The sequence below is a fragment of the Anopheles coluzzii genome, chromosome 3, assembly GCF_943734685.1.
Source record: "Anopheles coluzzii chromosome 3, AcolN3, whole genome shotgun sequence".
NCBI classification, from domain to species: Eukaryota; Metazoa; Arthropoda; class Insecta; order Diptera; family Culicidae; genus Anopheles; species Anopheles coluzzii.
This window is the reverse complement of record NC_064671.1, coordinates 73,891,369-73,907,018: the sequence shown is the minus strand read 5'-3', so window position 1 is coordinate 73,907,018 and position 15,650 is coordinate 73,891,369. Positions and strand designations below refer to the sequence as shown.

At 46.7% G+C, this 15,650-nt stretch overlaps 2 protein-coding genes across 4 annotated transcripts in view; one reads left to right on the top strand and one right to left on the bottom strand.

Moving 5' to 3' along the window:
* Positions 1-2,045, bottom strand: part of LOC120960132 (uncharacterized) — a 148,746-nt gene extending 146,701 nt beyond the window's left edge. Inside the window, exon 1 of one of the 3 annotated variants that reach the window (XM_049610234.1) lies at positions 1,929-2,045. The gene's annotated coding sequence lies outside the window, so the exon portion shown is untranslated. The other 2 variants (XM_049610235.1, XM_040384107.2) reach the window with 2 other exon arrangements.
* A 1,687-nt stretch (positions 2,046-3,732) lies between these two features.
* LOC120955648 (ADP-ribosylation factor-like protein 5B) lies at positions 3,733-13,125 on the top strand. The gene is made up of 6 exons (XM_040376704.2): positions 3,733-5,293; positions 10,398-10,513; positions 10,810-10,902; positions 11,101-11,226; positions 11,324-11,433; positions 11,519-13,125. Exons 1-6 carry the CDS (start codon positions 5,248-5,250, stop codon positions 11,565-11,567), a joined length of 540 nt encoding a protein of 179 aa, XP_040232638.1. The 5' UTR covers positions 3,733-5,247; the 3' UTR covers positions 11,568-13,125.
* The last annotated feature ends 2,525 nt before the right edge of the window (positions 13,126-15,650 follow it).

Genomic DNA, 15,650 nt, shown 5'->3' with positions numbered 1-15,650 from the left:
AATCCCAAACGAATCCCAATCCCAACCGAATCGTAATCAAATCCCAATCGCAAAGGAATCTTTTAGGGATTCAAACCCTACAAACGGGATCCGATCCGATCGAATCTTTCTAGGGATTGAATCTTCGAATCTTCCGAAACCTGAATCTACCAACACTAGTTCACAGACTGCAATTCAAAACGGCCCCGTCATCGTACAATTGAAGGGTACACCATGGTTTCAGCCGGTTTCCAGCGACGCTTTAATGCGATGCGATGATTAACCACGATTGAATGGAAGACAGGAAATGTTCCCCGAACGAGTCGCTTTTTTCTGTTCAATTTTTTAACATCATAACAAGAGACTCATCATCAACATCATTCGGCGTCCTTGATGGGGCTGCATTCTGTGTGTGTGTGCTGTACAGGCAAGAGCTCAACCAAATCAGCAACGGATTTCGCCCGAAACGCAAATGAGGCGTCTACGGGAAAATCGCGACTTCCCATGGATGAAATCGCGTGGAAATTGGCCGCAGTAGGGTGTGTACGTGTGCAGTTGCCAAGAAAAAGGTTCTCGTCACGTCAACAAAAACGATTGCAGTGCAATTCTACCGGCCGAGAAGGGTCCAACTGCACACCACCTCCGCTGCCTGCCCCCCTCTCCAGTGGCACCTGTCGTTCGTTCGTTCGTTCTGCTCAACCTCAACTCAATTCTAGTCAATTCTGCGTGTTTCTGTTTATTTGGAAAACAGTTTTCTCTTCTCCAAAAAAGTGCATCCCACCCCGTGGAGGTCCCACGGTCCAAAAAGCCGGGAAGAGCGCACACGTGGCTTGGGCGGCTTGCGTTGCGCCCGCGTCGACTTTGGTTGTTTACGCAAAGGAAAGTGTTATTTCTGTGATTAACAAGTTTACATCAGCTGCCGTTCTTGTTTGAGGCGAGGTCTGTCCTATGCATTTCCACATTTCGTTTGAACTTGCCAACCTTTCACACACACACACACACACACACACACACACACACACACACACACATTCCGTTGGTATGGAAATGGTGTTTTTTGGGGGGTAGGGGTGTTCGGGTGTATTTATTTAACAATTTTAAACAAAGTGCATTCGTCGGAGATGCAGTCGGCGGAAAAGAGGGGAAGTAGAAAAGAGGAACGTTTAATTGTAGCAGCGCACGAGGCACGAACGTATCCGGTGCGTTTTTATTTTCCCTTTTTTTTGGAAACGTATGCTCACACACATTTCCCCCTTTTCTTTGCGTACTGAATGTTGTTTTATGCGGAAATTTATGCTATCAGGTTTTTTGTTTATTGCATCCCGGTTGTACAGCTGTCTAATGCAGTGATGGGGCCCTGGTAGAGAGGTAGGGAAAAAGCAACATTCATTTGAACCTTAAATTAAGTGTACATACCCCGTCAATCAAGATGAGGAAAGAAGCGTCGCGCGTTCGATGTTTGATGCACTTTTGGCTGTGTATTTTTCGTAGAAACAACTCACTTTTCATTGACCCCGCACTGAAAATGCCGCATTCAATTTTGGAGTCACAATTTTACACCAATCCATTCCACAGCATAGACACACACACATACAGCCCGATCAATTGGTTTGTTTTGTTTCTTTTTCCCTCTTATCTTCAATCAATGTTGTCTTATCTACATTAACTATGAAGCTTTTTTCTGATTTAATTCATTACCCTTGCCGTGGATTATCTTTTAAGCACCGCCCTACTCATCCCCTTTTTCCTACACTTTTGCTACATTCAACAACTTCACTGCACTGTTCTGCATCGGCACAGGCATGCTACGATGGGTTGCAAAACAGGCACAAACAGGAATTGTTTTGCTTTCTGCACTCCTCCAACAACTCGCCACTCACCAGGCAGCGCAACACGATACACGTGCTTTTGACCGCACGAATTGTTAGCGTTTCGATAATTTCACTCACTTTAGAAGCACCGCACACTTTACCTACACAGTTATTGCACAGTTTTTAGTTTATGCTCGTACGCTTCTGTGCTGTTGACCGAGAGAAGAGAAAAAAACAACAAACATTACCATATCGAGCAAGCAGCATATCTGCCCGAAATATGCGCCGCCTGTCAGCCGGTGCTCGAAACCGAAATCGCTCTCTATACACCTTGGTTTCTGTTGGGCGATTTGTTTGCACAGGTATGGCTGTCTGTATTGGCAATTTATTTCATTTTTAGCGCTATAACGACATTCTAAGTTGTTTTTATCCTGAATTTTGCAACAAAGCTTTATTTAAAAAAGATTTTATTTGAGAAAAAACAGTTTACTTTCAAATACACGTTGCAAGAAAACTGGCGCACAAGTTTCGTCATCAAGCAAATGTGCACTGAAGTGTACCATACACGTGAGTCAGATTTTTGTGGCAATTTTGAAACTCGCGATCAAATACCGTCATAATTTAATTATTGAACGATTTTTCGTTGAACGCTAGAATGAATTAGCCAAAAGTTCACCGAAAGAATTAAAAAACATGCATTTGTTTGGATACTCGAGTTTTTTTTAAACAAAAAATCTTATGGCTTATTCAGAAAAATCTCAGATTTAGATTTGTATCGAAAAAACGTGCCAACTAAAAACTAATCAATAGTTGGCAGGGAATCGAATTTCAACCAGTGTTCTCATATTGTACCGAGCAATAAGAAACATTTGCTGCAACCACAGGTTTTTAAACCAATGGAAGGCTTTCCCTACATGATGGAATCAGATGATTTCTACTGTTGGTGGTTAGAAAGCCTTCATTTGTGTTGCAGTCGACAAGAGTGAGAAGCCTTGCTGAGTTGAACACAAGGATGCTGGCCGCCGCTGGTCATTCTATAGCCTGAGAAAGTAGTTCCCATACAAGAACCTGTTAATCGACGGGCAAAGCTGACAGCTAGTATCAATAAAGTACCAGTAGACTGTAAGAATGCTTGGAAGGATTTTCGGCCCCGTATGTGTGGAAGGGGCCGGTCTGGTGGTACAGTCGTCATCTCGTACGACATAAACAACATGCCCGTCATGGGTTCAATCCCCAAATAGACCGTGCCCCCATATGTAGGACTGACTATCCTGCTATGGTAGCAATAAGTCACTGAAAGCCTAGCTCACTTCACTAGTGGGTACAGGCAGGCCTTGACCGACAGCGGTTGTTGTGCCAAAAGAGGAAGAAGAAGAATGTGTGGAAGGAAAATGTACGAGTCGATACAACGACGAGGCTGTCGTGATTTTCCATTATTTTTCAATATTTTATATTGATTACTTTTAGGTGCAACATAACCAACTTTCATCTCGTAAATCCATTACTAAACTGAGGCAACTTTCATCAATATTTCTCCTATGTTCCCGAAGCCCCGAATGGACCGTGCTCTCATACATAGGGCTGACCATCCTGCTATGGGTAAATCAATAAGTTCAAATCAATAAGTTCAAAGCCAAGCCCACAAGTGGTACAGGTACCAACGGTTGTTCTACCAAAGAAAGAGCGGAGACGAAGGTACGAGACCACGAGCGATTTTGGAAAATGCTACAACAGGCCAAGGCCGCAGAGTGTTGTAGCGCTGTATGTATATTTAAACAAGAGTCAAAAAAAGGCATGATTATAATTTTAATATTGAAAATTGCCTTTTTCTCTGACCTTTTCTCACAATCTCACCCAATTTCTCACTTCCATGAATAATGTTTTGCTCGTGTCTACCAACCTCGTCCGCGCACGTGTAGCCGCCGCTTCAGTAAACGTCAAACGCCCCACCGTGCAGCAGCAAAGTTTCGCGAGCGCCTGCCAGTGTGCGTGTTGTGTTGGTGAAACTGGTCCATATTTTGGAACGAAACTATTTTGTAATGCTTTTCCGTGCACTTCGTGCGTACGTGCCCCGTAAGTGAGTTCGTGCGTGCCGTCGCCGTGTGGTGCAGATAAAACCCGTTTCTTCACGTGAGCTGCGTGATAAAAAGTGTGTGGCCAAAGGTGTCTCATTAGTCTGTGTGTGTGTGTGCGTTACCATGTTTATCTTCTGTGCTGATAATCGTACAGCATTCCCGTGATCTTTGTTCACCGTACGGAGGGGAGGGGAAAGGTAGTCTATTCAACGTGTCACAGTAGGTGGGTGGCACCGCACTGCTAGACACAGCCACCCGGATACAATTACAATCCACTCTGCCGTCGTGCTGTGTCCGTCGCCTCCACGTACACAGCAGCAACAGCAGCAGCAGCCCGAGATTGCACTCGCTTGCCCTACGAAACTGTCATCCGCGGTAGCCCAGCTGTGTAAAGGTCAGGGTGGTGTTCTTTCGAAGTTTCTTTTGTGTTTGCCAACCGTGTGGGGTGGAACTTTCGTCACCCATTTCTTGGAACGGCAAAGGCCAGATTTGCTCCGGTTCATCAACATCCGGGCTTGGCAACAACGTCTCCGAGCAAGCAGGCAAAAGGTCACACGCAGGGGGAACAGCTCGGGAAGGGAAAGGGGAACGATTGCAAAAAAAATGTGAGAAGCTCACTTACACGCACCTTGATTCCGGCGGAGAAGAAGCAGGAGAAGGAGTGGGCGAAAACGTGCGAGTAAACAACAATTAGAGTGAAAACGAACCGAAAGGAAAAGAAATCAGCAACTACAAACAACAACAACAAAACACTTTCGCTCGTGTGCACGTGTATTGCTGTGTGTATGTGTGTCCAGCTTTAATGATTGCTTCTTCAATGAAGACGAGAAGGTGTGGATAGGGGAAAGGGAGCGCAGCAACAGTGGAAAGGAAGCACGCACCAGCGAAAACAACAAGTGCAAAAGCACACAGAGACGGACACAGGCAGCAGCTTGTCTCGTGTTCGTTTAGCTCCACAGAAGCCCCAACAGTGTGTGTGTGTGTGTGTGTGTATGTGTGTGTGTGTGTGTGTAATATGGCCGTGTGACGATGGCATCCATTGTAAGGATTCCCGTACGCTGCAGGTGTCGTGCGGAATGCCAGTGCTAAAGCGTCCCTCGAGACGGCCGCAGGATATTGTCCTTACGCGGATGTGTGTCTGCTGAGTGTGTTCTATCTTGTGTGTGTGTGTGTTTGTGCATCTAATGGCAGCAAATGTTTGAAAAAATAAAAAGACCAACAATACAATAGCGCGCAGTCAGCCACAGCCTCCTTGTGCTACTGTGCTTGTGGTAGAGCAACATCCGCCCAAGGAGAGAGAGAGAGGGAGAGGAAGAGAAAGCCCACACGGGATTGAAGTCACCAACGACAACGACGAAGACGACGCACACAACATCATCAAAATGGGGCTACTGTTTGCAAAAATCTGGAGCTTATTCGGCAACGAAGGTAAGCATCTTGGTCCGCTCTGCTCCTTCTCCTCCTCGGGGGTGTTGTCGTCATCATCCGTTCCGCACGCTGCAACACGACAATGAAATCGTTCACTGGCCTACATTTGTGAGAATGGGAGCCCCTGCTCTCCCCCGTCCTCATCGTCGGTTACACTACGTCCATTTTCTTCACCGCCTAGTGAAAGGTCTTTGCTCTTGATCACGGCCGACGGGTGCATCACCATCATCATCGAAAACATCGTTACTATTTGCTTTTCTTTCTTCGGTTTTGCTTCGTTCACCATCCCCTCCCCTTCTCTCTATATCCTCATCCGGTGTGTCAGTCAGTCAGTCGCGGGCTCATCACTAGTGATGTGCTCTTTGGAGCGCACCCAAGACTTCGATCCGACTCTGGCTGTTGTTGATCCGATTCTGACTCCGGCAAAATCCGAACCACTAGTTCTACCCGGAGTCGTCTGGAGTTGTCTGGAGTTGTCCGGAGCTGTCCGGAGTTTTTCGGACTCGTCCGGAATCGTTCGGAGTCGTCTAGAGTCGTCCAGAGTCGATCCGAGACCGTCTCCGATTAATTCTGGATGACTCCGTACGACTCCGGGTGACTCCGGACATTTCCGGGTGACTCCGGACATTTCCGGACGACTCCAACTCCGAAGAACTCAGGGTAACTGCTAACGACTCCGGGCGACTTCGGACGACTCCGAACAACTCCCAATGACTCAGGAAGACTCCGATTCCCAACGACTCCGGACAACTCCGAATGACTCGGAAAGACTTTGAAAGACTCCGGATGACTCCGATTTAAACGACTCCGGCCAACTCCGGACGACTCGGGCCAACTCCAGATGACTCCGACGTCTCACAGCGACTCCGGACGAGTCAGAACGACTCCAAACGACTCCAAACGACTCCGAATAACTTCTACTTGGGACGACTTCGGACGACTCCGAACGACTTCGAACGACTCTGGACGACTCCGGCCAACTCTGGACGACTCCGACGACTCAGAACGACTCCAGACGACTCCGGATGACTTCGACTCCGGACCACTCCGAACTACTCTGCATTACTCCGGACGACTCCGGACGACTCCGGATGATCCCGAACGACTCCGCATGACTCCGGATATTGCTGGGAGGACCTACTTTTTGGAGTCGGATCCGAAATCGATCGGATTGGAGTCTATTCCGGATTTTTGCAAACTTTACCCACCACTACTCATCACCCTTATCAAACGAAGAGAGATAGAGTGCGAGCATGTTAGGCGCCTTCTTTCCCGTGTGCCAGCACCCAACACGCTTATCATGTACTGGTACTGCAAACATACAACGAAATGTTCGTTTCTAGGTAGTAGGACTTTTGGGGGTGCTTGGCCACCGAACTAGCAGGGAGGGGGCCGGCCATGTTAACAATGTTCGAACGCAATGTAAGAAAGAGAAACGGATTATGTTGAAAGCTATGTTGCCGATTAGTGAGCCCGAGTTGTTGATTAAAGTAGGCGATGGTTAGATAGCCGGATCCAAGAAGCCGGTGGAATGTTAATGAGTCGTTAGGGGTATAGTTATTGGCAAAGTATGATGTGCAATTCCACTGTCTATCGATCTGAGATGAGTGCGATAAGGATGATAGATGTCTTCTTTTGCAAACATCACTATTGCTGAAATAATAATAAATCATCAGCATGAAACAAATCAGAAAGACGGTTGGATGCATAGCGAGGTGAACTACGAACCATTTTACCAGACAGTTTAAGAAACGGCACCGTGTCCTTCCGGGAAGGCTAATCTGGGAGTTTAATGTTTTGAATGCTTGTTCCGGCATCGAAAAGGTAGTCTATTCTTCCCCCCAAAAAACCGTTGGATTAGTGCCAACCTGCAACGTAAAAAAAACGCACACACATCAACAGGTTTCCTCCGGTGGTGGCAGTGTTCATGGTTGTGCTTGTTGTTGGCTGACGATGGGGCTATTGGCTGTCAACCCATTGAGAAACAGATAGAGAGAGATTTGGCCAAAAAAAAACGACAGCACATGCCACTCAAATAATTTTCCCCAACCCTCACTACCTCGCCACAGTTCCGGGTGGGTGCGTATTTCTGCTTGTTGTTGTTCCGCTTTGACAAACTCGTCCGACGAACTTTAAAACTTTTGCGAAGGTCTCTTTGAAAAGTGAAACCATCAATTTACGATGGGGGGGAGGGAGAGTGAGTGGTGGCCATTTATCTGCTGCCACTGTAGTAGCAGGTCAAAGTATGTAATTAATGTTTTATCTCTATTTTTTTTGTATTTGTAGGTACTCACTGAACCTAAACCCTTCCAGCATCGCTCTTTTGCGTGGTTTGGCAGATACAAACAAATTAATCCTCACTTTAAAGCGCATCAGTAAAACGTGACCCCAAGCAGATCCCAAAAACCTATCGCTGGCACGCACGCACGCACGCACGTGGGGAGGTTGAGCGATGCGCGGCCGCAGGCATAAAGTAGGGAAGCACAAAAAAAATCGATCACCGCTGGTCGCGAAGCAGCACGCAAAAGGAGGTCATCAGCCACACAGTTGCGTTTTTGGCGTGTTTGGCGAAGCCTACGTAATGTGCTCTTGTTTCGAACACACAGCGGACCGATTTTATTTTAAACATTTCATCAAGAGCCTTCGCACCACCGGATTGAGGGGGGCCCGTCCGTCCCCGGCGGTGTCGTTTGGATGTGATAAATCAATTAGCCGTTACATAAAGCATGATTTGGCCAGAGCGTGCGAGCACACGAACCCATCGGGAGTGTGTCCATGTATGTGTGTGGTTTGATTTAGTGATGCTAATGCCAGCGAGCCCCCACCCGGTGGAGCATTAAAAAGCTATTAATTTGTTTTGTGCGGTAGCAATCAGCATCCTTGTTGGTGTTTGGGGGAAATGGAACTGCGGATACACGTTGGATACGATTAGGTTTATTAGTATTAAACATCAATTATCACTTTTTTATGCGAATTTTCTTCTCTTTTTTGGTAGCCGGACGAATTGGCTTTATGTTTGCCACAAATCTTACTTTATGTGTCATTTCTGAGCGGAATTTCATCTTAAACTGTCTATTACCCGTCAAAACGCTTTCCAAAGCGAACCAATTACGCTAAACATAATTACGCTCAGCTTTAAATAAAGCTTTAACATTCACCCTCCAAAGTATGCAGATTTGTAGATCCGTGATTTCATACTCTCACACACACGGACACACGGCCACTTTCATCCAAATACGTGCGAAACCGTGCACCGGTACAATTGGCTTTGCGCTGTGATTATTTAAATTAAAATAAATTACTTCCAGCAACGACTACTCGGTGCGCGCCTCCCCTCCCGTGTCCCACACGTTTACCTACCCATTCCGACCCATTCCGAGAGGGAAGGTACGGGCTACACTCGTGCTCGTGACAAATATGTGCCTCACCATCGGTCACCACCTTCCCAAAATCAGCTGCCTGAGCTGAGTCAGCCACGGTGTCAGCCTACAGATACGGTGCGCAGTGAGGGAGAGAGGAGTGACCTGTCGCGTAATGAGCTTGAGCCGAAAGAGGGTAGTAGTAGACCCTGACCAACCCTTCTGCGTTCAAAAGAGATGGAGATATCCATCTCAATCATCAAGATCGAGGCGAGTGTGTTGTGCCATGCCTCAACTCGAGAGCGACCTCGTGATGGTAGCTTTTAAATGTTCTCTGCTCTACTTCAACTACGTTCAAGAGAGCGTGGGGTACAGTTGCATGGCATCATTTTCAGCTGGATATTATCCCTCTCGATCGCTACACACACACATACACACTTGGTACGATCATGCGTGGGATAATGTACCATCGGCAACGGTCGGCTCTAATGGTCCCGGCGTGAGCTGGCTGGATGAGAAAAAAAAGACACATGCACGAGAATAATCTGATGTAATGTCACGGTCGATCGAGCGTTAAACGAACAGCTCGCCGCCGGCCCCTCGTCATCGGGCTACCGGGCTGTAATGTAATGCTTCCCAGTCAACCGAGAGCACTTTCTGTACGATGCTGCGTAGGACGGAACATCCCCGAAATGCAGCTTTATATGGTACAGCTTTAATTGACAATTACAGATAGATGTGTTCTAAGCTTGTGAAGGTCTTTCACCCTTCGGGCGGATTTCGAAGGTGCAGCTTATGCTGGTGGATCAGGTTACACACAGACAAACACGAAGCAATGTGGCAAACGCGTAGTGCAAGTGGTTACTGTACGCTGTGCCCGTAATGTGCTGCGGGTCAAATGCTCTCTACTAAAACCACGCCGCTTGGAACCAGTCTGAAGGGACCAACAGTTCCAACGTTCGGTAAAGGTTCACCGTTTTAAACCACACCACAACAACAACGACGTGGCTTTGAGTTGGGTTCGAAAGAGTTAGAAGCTGTTGTGAACGACAGTCAGGGGCAGTTTTTAAACGCTCTTAGCGCGCCTCTCAGCGCCAGCAAGAAAAAAAAACGGGATTAAAAACAACTCTTTCGTGTTTTGACGTTGACTCACCGACGGCGATAGTGATTTTGCTACTGCTGCTGCTGATGTCGCGGTCAGTTTTGGGGGGGTGGGGAAACTTCACTCATTGCACCAATGTTTGCCCGTTTGCGTGTAGTAGTAGGAAGGCTTTCCATAGGAGATGTTTACAGGGTTTTTGCAAGGGTTCCCATAGCTGTGGGATACTTGTTTGACTTTTTCTTATCGGAAATGAACTCTATTGGACCCTATGGCACCCTTTTTGGACAAACTCATTGGGAATTCCTATTGTAGTTGTCCAAAAACGGTGCCATAAAGTCCAATTCCTTACAGAAAAAGTGCATTTGGTGTAAGAAAGAATCATGAAAGTATTCCACAATTATGAGAACCCCTCAAAACCCCTGTAAAGTGCTGCACTGTCGTAGCTCGTAAAGCAAGCATGTTTAATTTATGACGTGTGAATTACATTTGCTGCCAGTGAGCGGCGATTCCGGTTATCTGCCTACCAACTCTATTTGCTCTACAAGCGTCAAGTCATAGTGTCATCAAATGTATCATTTTACGCTATAAAACCTTTCATAGTAACAAACAATCCTTTTTATTGTTCTCTTCTGAAACCCCGCAGAACACAAGCTCGTAATGGTGGGTTTGGACAATGCCGGCAAGACAACCATCCTGTACCAGTTTCTAATGAACGAAGTCGTCCACACCAGCCCAACGATTGGATCGAACGTGGAGGAGGTAATTTCTGCCGTGCTCAATTTGCTGTTGCGCTCGACACAATTACTCCAATTGCTCCTTTCAATAGGTTTAGAAGCTCCACATAACATCGTTTCAAAGAAGAAGAAAAAAAAAACATTAAAATACATTTTTGCTCTTTAAAAAGCTCTCCCCCTAACAAACACCGCACACGATGCACCGAGCAGCAGCAACATAAGCCGCTTATCTAGCACATTGGCAAACGCTAACCATTGTTTGTTGTTTCTCTTTTTCATGCGCCTGTTTCCTCCCGCTCATCCATGGTATGCCGATGGCAGATCGTGTGGAAAAATATTCACTTTCTCGTGTGGGATCTGGGCGGCCAGCAGAGCTTACGGGCGGCCTGGAGCACGTACTACACAAACACAGAGGTAAGTCGCCGTCGTCAGGATCATCTAGCCACGTGCTGCACGTGATCAAATCCTGAGAGTTAAAAATAGCGACCACTAAGTGGCTGCGAACATGTGACCAACGACCCCCGGGTTGCCGGTTTAAAACTCTGGGTGGCGCACGTTGTTAACATTATTTTAATCTGTAATATTTTGCATTTTATTCCCCAATTATTCCAGTTCATCATCATGGTAATAGACTCAACCGATCGCGAACGGTTAGCGGTGACGCGTGAGGAGTTGTACAAAATGCTGCAGCACGAAGACTTAACGAAGGCTAGTTTATTAGTGTACGCAAATAAGCAGGCAAGTGAAAATCGAGCTCTCTCTCTCTCTTTTTCCTCACTTTTTGTATGCTTAATTTTTTCATATTTCTCTATTTTAAACTTCCACACCCGCACAGGATCTAAAAGACTCGATGAGTGCAGCTGAAATTTCCAAACAATTAGACCTTACCTCCATCAAGAACCACCAGTGGCACATACAGTCCTGCTGTGCGCTCACGGGCGAAGGGTAACTACCACCACCACGACGGCGATGGAAGAGGACTTTGCACTAATCCATTTTCCCCCACGTGGTCCGTTTTCTCGCTTTCCAGGTTGTACCAGGGATTAGAATGGATAGCGCAAAGGATCAAGAAGAAATGACACCCACCTGTGTAAAAGCTCTGCAGCGATGTAAACCCCGTGGGGCCGACCGGCACCGGTAGCGCTTTGCTCGGCGATTCTATTGTTATTCCGTATGGAGTATATGGAGAGATGGGCAAATAGAAACCCACAAAATCATAACCAAACCAAGCGCCTGTGACGACGTTTGGCAAGGGTATGCTGGGCAGTAGGAAAACCCCTCCGCCTGCTGCTCTCCATTCAAACCGTACCGAAGGCTATCGAAATGGTCGGCGGAGGAGACGTGTAATTAGCGAAACGATCCATCAAAAACTCTAGACCGGAGTAAGCACGGTAAATGAGATTGTACAGGTTTAATTGTTGTTGTTGTTGTGCCGAATCCGATCATTCGCGGCTCGCACACCGAAGGTATGATCAGCGAGCCACTAACACACACACACACAATTGGTGTAAGATAGCGATAACTAATTTGCAGCATAACTTTAAGCGCTAAGAGAAGCGAGAGAAAAGTAAAGTGTTGTTATGCGGAGTAATGTGAGACGCTCCGCGCTTATTTTTATTTGCAGTCGTGTTGGGGTGCGCCGGGGAATACTGCGACTGTGAAACGACTAAGACGTAAGGGAATGTTAGCTTAAAGATAAACACACTCAAACGATTGACGATAAAGCAAAGGGGGGAGGAAGAGGAATCCTGCTGCATCCCAGGATGCTCCCAGAGCTAAAAAGACACCCCTCAATTAACACCTGATGTAGAGATAAACGTTGTATAAAACTAGCCAAATGTAATACGATCGTACAGAAGTACAGGGGGCTGTTCGGTGCCACAGTGCTGCACAGAGGAGGAGTGACACACGTAAAATTTGAACTTTTCATTAGCAAAATTTCGTGCAAAATGTATACAATGTTAATTACGACACAGGTGAATACTTTAAGTTAGTGCAAAAAGGATTCAAAGTGCATCATGCAAATTCCAAGAACTCAGTAGCCAAATCACTACCATGCGGTGGCAGAATAGAGGGGAAAATGCAGCATGTAAGAGTAAGAGGAATGTAAGAGTGATATTGATGCGGACGAAAAGACACATCGCGTCTCCTCCGGCGGGCAGGGATTACCTATAGGGAAGAGTAAACTATCTCACAAGGAATCCAATCAGGCGAGTGAAAATGGGAAAGAGCTTTAGGAGGAGAGAGGGATGCATTTTACTACTTTAAAGCAGTGTTTCCGATGTATAGTTTTATTCTTGCGTTTGCTTACGTATTACATCAATAATCGGTCGCGGCGAACAGGGAAGCTGGGTTTGTTTTTGTACATTTCGAGCGTTATACTGCTAGCAAAGAGACGAGAAAGACAGGCAGAGGATTAAGCGTTTGAGCAAGGGTGTAAATCAAATCCTACCGTGCGTTTACTTGTTGCTCGACGTAGGAGGACGGTTCAGTGTGCGTGTGCGAGTATGTAAGGATGGGTGTGTAAGCGCTACTACTTGAAGTCGAATGAATGAGAATGAGAGAACTACTTACACTATATATAGTTAAAACAAATGAAAAGTAACAAAATATATATACATGTACGTATCGAAAGAACCTCTAACAACACAATGTAAAAAAGAAGCTTTTTCCAGTAATTCCGAACTTAATAGGAAAAACACGTACAAGTATTCTCCGATATGCAGTCTGTTACCGAGTTACGCGGTTTGTGCGTTTCCGAGGAATCCGCGAATCCGGAATACTCGATTTTTTTTTATTAAATGTAGCCCTTCTGGAGAGCACCCACGAATTGTTAGTTCGATTCCGACTCCGGCAAAATGGAACCACTAGATCCGCCCGGAGTCGGAGTCGTTCCGAGTCGCCCGGAGTCGTCCGGAATCGCCCGGAGCCACCCGAAGTCGTCCGGAGTCGCCCGGAGTCGTCCGGAATCGCTCGGAACCACCCGGAGTCGCCCGGAGACGGAGTCGTTCGGAGTCGTTCGCAGTGGTTCGGAGTCGTTCGCAGCCGATTCTGGATGACTCCAGACGACTCTGGACGATTCCGAAAGACTCCGAACGACTCCGGACTTTTAAAATGTTTTTTTTTTTAATTTCGACCAAAAGGGAATTAAGTTTGCATTTGACATTTGATCCGTCAAATTAGTACTATTTGCTCAAAAAACTGTCAAATTAAGAAAATTACGTATATTCGAGTATAGCGTAACATCGGGGAAACCTGCACTCTGTTGATCCAAATGCAGTGCTGCTCACTGTAATTTTGCTAGTCGACCAAGCACACGCAATGCGGATTGCCTACATTCAGGCGGTTTGAAGTGATTTGCGTATTTGAACTGCGTGCGACCGTTACGATTATACAACACATTTTTAAATGTATTTCCCTTGCTTTTAAGGACCTATACAATGCAGCAAAGAGGAAAAAAAGGCTCTCCAATAATTATATTCATGCTTGTGAATGTTTGCATTAACTGAACACCCTCAAGTGTGCCCACACAAAGCTCCTTTATTCCGGAACAATCACTGCAGGCAAACGGTGTATCGTTCCGGATCGCACCTCATAAAAGCAGCCACCTTCCCGTTGGATATGTAAGCAAATAATGCTGCTTAAACCAACTGGAGCACTCCAATTGACGAGAGAGAGATGTAGGAGGAGGTGTAGTGCTACGCCGCAGCAGTTGTACTAGTAGCTGTTTGTAGTAAAATTAACTTCAACTCATCTCAAGAACCGCTCTTGACGGCAACACAAAAAAAAGAACAGTAATGGAGAGGGCCGGGAGCACAATCAAATTAGCGCACACCTGCAGCACTTCTGGGTGCAATTTGAATGGGCAGTTTGTTGTACTGCATCCGTAATGTGTGCATTTCATGTATTGAATGGCGTTAAATTAATAACGCTTGACAAAAGGTCTGACAAATACATTAAACCACACTGCTGTGGCGGTGGAGTGCTTGCAATGGCCGATGGCCTCTTATGCTCAGCGCCAGAAGGACTCATCGAACCTTTAGGGCACAACCAGCTCACTTCACTCGCTCGGAAGGGGCCCTCTCGCTCGTACAAACTCAAACGCCCAAGAAGTGCCCTGCACTACTCCTGAATGGGTGTGCAAAATGTCAAACGCCCGTCCATAAAGTGGCTTCATTTGCAAACAAAGTGCGCTCGAGCTCGATTGCTGGGGCCACTTGCACGCCACGGTAAATATCATTAATTAGCATTTCGTTTCGCACCTTTTATCCTCCATTTTTTTTCTGCCTCGAGTGGCTTTGGCTACCGAAAATACTTCAGAAGAAGCAGGGTAGCAGTCACTTGACGGCAGATGGATTCTCTTCCCCTAAACCGGAAGTGGAGAACCGCCGACAAGGCGTGGGTTTTTTTTTCAATGGTTACGACCTTACTTGGGAAGGGTTTTGTTCTCGGGTGAAACATTTTAGTTGCAGCAGGTGTTTTTTGCTCCGCGAGCCGATGGTTCGCCCCCCACACCTTATCAGGGCGCGCACAGGGCACCACCGTCGGCACCCAGATAGTTGCTTATCGCAGAAACGATAGTTTGCAATCGTGCCGCGGTACGGGCAGGTTTTTCACTTATTGGATCTTATTGGGGATTTGGTGGGGCAGGAAGGGATGGCAGGTCCGATACGATGCATTCGCGATTGTTTGCACGACTGCACCAGACGGACGTGTTGGGCTCATATCTCTCTTTCGCTCTCTCTCTCTCTCTCGGCCACATGCAATCCCTTCCCTCTATATAGTAACTGATGGTAAAGTTTAAAATCTTCTTCTGGGAGGTTTCTTTTTCCCATTGCACTGTTGCTGGTGCGCATCCGTCCGCTCCGACACTGTGATAAGGGGGCGACAGTCGCTAATGCAGGTTGCCAATATATGCACCGTGCACCCGGGCCTCGGGTCGGTGCATGTGATCGCACCCGATGGGCCAGTGTATCGATTGGCAAGGACAAGGCGCTGGGCAAACGATGGTGGTGGTGGTGGTGTGTATGTGTGTTATTTCCGATGACTGAATGCTGGTGCATTCTGGCCGTGTGCGGCCAACCCGCGCATGATATCTCTGCACTTGCTTGCAGTGATAATTATTAGCGCTTGCAACACTAGTTTCGCATCGCACCGAATCC